Below are 7,261 nucleotides of genomic sequence, written 5' to 3'. Positions count from 1 at the left end.
GAAAATGTTGTCAGCAGATGGTGTGAATTCTTTAATATGTAAATTGGTGATTTTTTAATGGTATAAATAAGTGCTATTCTTGCAAAATATTGCACTCCTAAGGATGACACAGTAAAATACGTCGAAACATGTTGAGCGTACGAGACTGTTTCCAGTCTCATCTGGTTTCTGTATTTTACCCTATACAGCAAGTTATTTAGTATTCTATTGTAATTTTGTGACTGGGAACAGTCTCATTTTTAGAATTGTGTAAAAAAATCATTGTTTTATTAAAAAATGAATTTTTAACAATATTAACTAATTTTCACTCAATACTATAACTTCAAATTTTTTTTTGTTGTTGTTGTTGTTAAGAGGTGATATTAGTTTTTAATATGACAAATTTACACATTTAAAAATAATGTGCTGGAATGCAATTTGCGTAATAACTTACAATATTGTGTAGAACATTAAATCAGTACTAAACTCTAAAACTATATGTACTTGAAATACTATATCCAAATTGTTATTACTAACAATAATAGTGGAGTATTCAAGAATATTATGTTACAAACCCAAAATATCATTACAAGAATCAAGGCTTAAAGAACACGAGCTATGTAAGACAGCCAAGAAAGTTTGGATATTTCTTTCTTATCATTCCCATTTTGGATTTCCAGCACAAATCTAGTAAATACACTCATTATTTAGTCACTGTCAATAAGGTCTTTTATATAAGACCATGGCTTCTTCAAGCAGTTTAGGTCACAACATGTAAAGTTTTTGTGAAAATTCTATACCAGAATTCTATTCTATAATTCTATACAATTATTGATGAGATACTGTAATATCAAAGCGTGTAAATTGTAAAGACTAAATCCATTCAAGCATCATGGTAAGATTACTTTCTACCAAATCTTTTTTAATAGATTTAGAATAACAATTACAATTACCATTATTAGTTTCTACCAGATTTGGCATTATACAATTATACTGTATGAATATAACAAGTTAAGCAATATTTTGCTATATTCCTGATAAACTATTCTTTCAGTTTTTATAGAATGTAACACCACTTTTTCAATTATTATTATTTATTTATTTTTTTTGCAACTGGCATATCACTGTGCTATAACATGAAGGCTCAAATGATGAAATCTGCTTCAAAAGTTAAGATCAACTACCATTATTATCACATGAGTTATGCCTATTTACTTGGAATAGATTACCATTTTAATACTCAACTAATAAATCTTCACTGTTATTAGAATCTTAAAAGCATATTCAAAACAACTACAGTGCTACATTTTTAAATCATGTCAGATCATTTCTTGTACTATTGGACAGTTCAAATGTGCTTATCTAATAAAAAAAAAAACTCTGAAAAGGTTGCAAATAAGACTGGGATTCATAGCAGTTCTGTTGTTAAAATCTCTGAATAATTTAAAAAATTTTTAAATGCCTCACATTCTTCAACCTTTGGTGTTTCATGATGCAAACATTCAGTAACTTCATAAGGATGCATGGAACTGTAGAGAAGAATACCCATTGTTACGTATTAGCTTGTTTGTTAATTTCTGTTAGAAATTCTTTCCGAGACACTTCAGCGATACAAGTCCTTTCTCGATTAACCCAGTTTATTCTTTCTCGATACAACTTTGTAATACACAGAATTACCACATTCAATATGTTTCTTGTCTTTTTAAACTTAACAACTTTTATAATACACGCTATAAATCACAGCAATTCACAAGCTCGATAACTTCGCTCTATGCAACAACTGCAAAACACACACACACACTTTACGGCTCACCATCACTACTGGTCGGTTGACTCAATTATCTATATCTTCAATCCCGCTGGTTTTTCTCACCAGGCTTATATATTAAAAAGAGGGCATCTCGATCAGACTAGAGTTGCTGGGCAAATTCATGATCCTTCCAGAAACTCCATAACACCATAATGCCTCATATAAAAATTATTCTCCTTAGTCTTGTTCTTGTCTCTTTCTGCATAGATCAGACTCAATTGCAGAAAGATAAGGATGAGGTGGTTTTATTTAAGAAATCAAAAATAATTTTTGTCAGATAACATTCAATTGCTGTTTTCATCGATAAGGTATCAAACTAAATGTTTGAAATTAGATTCAATACAATTGACAATTTTACTGTAAACACCCACTGGGTCCAATTGATCACTGCTACTGGTCTTAGTGGGTTAGAGGATGTCTCCGAGTGTGTATCAGTATGTACCGAGCTCAACAGATACAAAACTAAGGAATGAATAGGATGAATGGCTGTCTTTGTTGCTCTATAGTGCAATTATTGAAAAAAGGCAGTTTAGGCATGTTAAACTAAAATTATTCAGTATATAAAACTGTTGGTTTTTGTTCAATGGTTATTTTATGTTGTTTTTTTCTAATATAATTTAGAATACTTTTAATATACTTACTAGATGGGGCCCAATTTTCCATTGCAACTTGTGACTAGTGCTATTGGTTTACAGGATTTTCATTAAGGGATGTAAAAGACCCAAGCTAAAACACTCAAAATGTCACAATTTCCTAAAAATACCTATAAACAAATTCAGTTCTTGTCAGAATAAAGTTTTTCATCAAACTAAATGGTGCACACACATATTAAAAATGTATAACAGAATCCCAGATACCTTGTGATCTATAAGAAAAGGTGGAAAACAAGCACCTCTAGAGTTGTACTTGTATGCACAAAAAACTTGCTGGATTTCTTCACGGCACTGGGCATTTGAAACTCTGTAAGTGAAATTTCAATATGTGTCAGTTTTTATTTGTTTAATCGAGAATCCTTATCTTCAAACAATATCTTTAATGAAACACAATAAAATTTCTAGCCAGCACTTTCTAAATTTCAATGTTTTATTGTCAAGTTTCAACTCATCAATCAACATTTATATTAATGAATTTAATAAAACTTAACAGAAACTATTTTTAGAGCAGATAAGCTTTTTCAAAACATATATCAGTTCATTTTTATCTCCTAAAAAACATCAACTTACTGGGAAAACAATATCCTCTGGAAATTTTCTGGCTACTATTGAGATAAATGTATTCATCAGTAATTCAGGGTAAAAAAATTATTCTGAGATGGTAAGGTTATCTTACAGAGATGAGATAAGATAGCTTAATTTCTCTTTGGTATGAGATTATCTTATTGAAATTTACAAGATCATCCAGGAGATTGATAGGATAAAGACCTGTGATTTCTTTGTGCTGTATTCTGAAAATAACAGGATGAGAGGACACAAGTTTAAGATCTGGAAAAGGTAGACTATGTGCCAATTGTATTTTCCTAACAGGGTGAATGACTTATAAAATGAATTGTCGTTGACAGAACACTTTTATACCATAAAAGTTGCAAAAAAACACATTCAAGAAGTTAGAACATATCAGGCAGAATGGGAAATATTTTTTAAAATTACAGTCAAGACAAATATATGTAATTTTACTACTTCATTATCTACAACAGATGAATAAAAAATATGAAACATACCTCGACTTAAAAAGTGTCATCCACACTTGAATAATCAAGTATTTTATTCAAAGACTATTAGTAGTTTGATATGTATAAAAAAGGACACCCTACTTCAAAATATTATTCTAGCACAAGAAGTGTAATTTTTTAGAAGAATAAAACCTAGATTATTTACTTTGGTAAGTTATTTATTCAATTATACAGTCAACTTACATTATGGAGTTATACACAATGCTGTATGCCATTACCTATCTTTATATTATGTTGTATGGTAAATATGATGTTTGAATGTTTAATAGGAATTATTAAGCTGAAATGTTTTTCAAATATGGGAACAATCAACATACTAATATTATATTCTTCATAATATGACATTTAAGGACAACAAGGGGCTTGTTGACCCCTCGATCAAAGCAGTTCCATCCTCCAAACTAAATATATATATAAAACTCAAATCCTTAACATTTAAATATTTATGAAACCTTCACTTAATCTATTATGAATTTACTGCATCCACCATACCATATTATAATACATTAAACTAATACCAAATTACCATTTGATCTTAATTTTGTTCTGTATAACATTACGGTGCATTAAACAAAAGGGTAGAAAATGTGTAATTTCAGTTCACAAATCATTAAAATCAAGGCTTAATGTCCCTATAAACCATAAGCATTTACCTTCCCAAAACATTCCACAACATTTCACTAGTTTTTTCAGCATCAGGAGCTTCAGATCCACATTCTCCCATGTATCTTACAATGTAACAGGAACAAAATTAGAAAAAGACACTTTAATGAAGTTATTCATATGTGATTTAATTATATATTTGATACTTGATTTGGGCATAAATCACACACACAGTATAAATGTGCTTTCACTTATCACAATGGAGAAAGACAAGTGTACATGTGTTTTTATTGTATCACTAAGTTCCAAAAAACAGTTTTAAAAAATGATAATATATTATGCAGAATTTAAGTAATTTTTTAAAATACAGTTGAAACAAATATGCATTATTTCACTACTTTGATTTTTTGAGGTATAAAAACATGTATAAAATAGCTTTTAGATTCAAATTGCTACAGGAAAATCTACTAAATAATGGCGATAACAGGGGTGGGCATGAAAAGTGGTATCATATCATAGGTACTCCCACTCAACATGATTTACTGGGGTTCCAAATTTTTTTCGATATGCCTGTGCATCAGTATTCTTTTTATTAATCATTATCATTCCCAGTATATGCACATACTAACAGTGAAAGCAGTAATTAAAACAATTTTACTAATAAGCATTTTCATTTAAAATCAGCTTACATTAAGAAAAAAAATGTTTTCATCTTCTAAGTAATGTAAAGACTGTCACCACCAAATATTGATTTGATATGTATATACATGTATAAAAACAAGAGAACTATATGTGTACTTGTACAAATTAAAGGTAATTAGATAGAAAGGAACAGGAAGAAGGTAGACATTAAATGAAAAAAAATTACCCTTTTTCTTGTGCTTCTCCTAGTTTGGGACAAGAAAAACTAAAAATGTCATCTTCTTGTAATACTAATTTATTAATGACTGTTCTGGCATAATCTCTTATTCCATGTTCTACACGAGATTTATAATAAAGAGACAAAAGTTGTTTGGTACGCTCATGCCATTCTGCTTGTTCAACTTTCCAGTCTGTGATTTGAGAAAAGAAACTCTCATCATAAAGGCACGTGATATTCACATTCAATACTTTACGGACAGAAGCAGCTGGGTCTTGCTGACAAAACTCATTACCAAACTTGAATAAACAGCCCTGGTATCCAAGGCACTCATTCAACGTGGGACAGGCAGTTGGGTTTACTGAAACAGGAATTTACAAATAGATCAAAATCAGGACTTATCCCATGCACAGATAAATAACAACAGAACAAACATGATAACTCAAGCACTTTCTGAAGGTCTACTTTCAAGTTATCAAACTTATTATATTGGGACTTTTTTTAATATCAAGAATACAAAGTAACAACAGCATTATTTTCTAATATTTAATAAAAAGTACATAATTAAACCTTAAACAAGCAGTTCAAGACAAGATACTTTTGTGCTTATTTTGAAAATATTAAACCATTCAAAAGATATAATGTTAATCTTTGAAATACACTCTGATGTCAGCCTTTCTTAAAACAGCAAATAATGTTACAAATCTGGTTTATATATCTTGAATCAATACAATAATAGCACTTTCATCAATTCTGTATAACCACCAAAAAACTCAAGTTTCTCTCCTTCCAAGTTTATTCACAATTTACCCAATTAATTAGTCAAATTACAACCATCTCTAATACAAGATCCTTGGAATGAATATGTTTATTGATATTTTATGTCATCCACCAAGTACTTTGTCTCTAGTTTTGAATTTTTTTTCTCCTTGTGCTAGTTTCAGGTTGTAACCTAGTGAATATGAATTACAATAAAAAATAATAACTTCTTCACAAAAATTTGTCATATTATACATTCGTTTAAGGAAAACTGTTCATTATACTCATCTGAGGTCTAATTTGATCAATATTAGGGCAATCTCATGTCAAACTTTTTTTTTTTGTTTAGACAAACTGCAACAAAGAGAACGAGTCCAACAAACGAGTTTATTGGAAATTATGATGTTTCTGAAATTATGTTGTACAATGAACAAAATTAATGAAATTTAAAAGATACTGATTTAATTCACAATGTATAAACAAAATATGTAAGACACAAGAAATCATTATGACAAAACTAACTAACACTTTAAAAATATGTAGTTTGTTTGATTAAGCACAAAGCTACACAATGGGCTATCTGTGCTCTGCCCACCACGGGTATCGAAACCCGGATTCTAGCGTTCCACGTTCGCAGACTTACCGCTGTGCCACTGGGGGGCAAAATTATTTGAAAATGGGTAAACGCGTGAGAAATTATTGCTAACTAAGCATTTGTCAACCCAGGAAATAAATAAGAGAAGAGATTGATTATCATAACTTTCCTTTCCTGAAATGGCAATAAACAACAGAAATAATTTATTGTCTATACATATTGTTGCGTCAGCGAGGTCACGTGAATAGTATCACCTTTGGCTTACCTCGCCGACCACATTTTATCCGGAAAGTCACGTCAGAGAGATGATCCATTATGTCATATGGGCCTTCCATGGAGAAGACAACTTAGGGGACTTCCCTTTGGTCTTCCTGGGATTGTACAACCACACATTGTCTCCTGGTACAAAGCAGACTTCAGTAGATCTCTTATCATAAGATAACTTCATCGAATCAGCAGACGTTTTCAAGTTTGAACGCACTTGAAGTTGAATATCATCCATCCTTTCTGATAACACTTTCACAAACTCAGACACATTCTCAGGCAACTCTTCATAAGGTGGGCGTCCTGTTAACAGATCCACTGGCAACCGAAGTTCCCGACCAAACATCAACTTTGCTGGAGTGTATCCAGTGATTTCATGCTCTGCTGTCCTATAAGCCACCAATAGTGGAGGGAGTAAGACATCCCAGTCATCTTGGCGGCTATTACAAAACTTTGCCAATTCCTGTCCCAGTGTCCAATTGTATTTTTCTACCATCCAATTGGACTGTGGGTGAAGTGGCATTGTCCTGGTCTTTCGAATGCCAAACAACTTGCAGCATTCTTGGAACACAGCTGATTCGAAGTTACGACCTTGATCTGAATGCAGTTCATATGGCAGACCAAATCTGAAGAAGAAATCACTAATAGCCGAAGCTACGTTTG

The 7,261-nt window shown here is 31.4% G+C and overlaps 1 protein-coding gene across 2 annotated transcripts in view; it reads right to left on the bottom strand.

The window, feature by feature from the left end:
• LOC106469959 overlaps positions 1 to 7,261 on the bottom strand; it is a 98,240-nt gene that overhangs the window by 79,022 nt on the left and 11,957 nt on the right. For both annotated transcript variants that reach the window (XM_022398523.1, XM_022398524.1), the window contains exons 3-5: positions 4,990 to 5,341; positions 4,172 to 4,246; positions 2,647 to 2,749 (exon numbers count right to left, since the gene is read on the bottom strand). In XM_022398523.1, coding sequence (XP_022254231.1) covers positions 2,647 to 2,749; positions 4,172 to 4,246; positions 4,990 to 5,341 — 530 coding nt within the window. The remainder of the gene's footprint in view (positions 1 to 2,646; positions 2,750 to 4,171; positions 4,247 to 4,989; positions 5,342 to 7,261) is intronic.

Source organism: Limulus polyphemus, unplaced genomic scaffold (genome assembly GCF_000517525.1).
Source record: "Limulus polyphemus unplaced genomic scaffold, Limulus_polyphemus-2.1.2 Scaffold3743, whole genome shotgun sequence".
NCBI classification, from domain to species: Eukaryota; Metazoa; Arthropoda; class Merostomata; order Xiphosura; family Limulidae; genus Limulus; species Limulus polyphemus.
The sequence above is the reverse complement of the archived record's forward strand: the minus strand, read 5'-3'. Positions and strand labels throughout refer to the sequence as shown.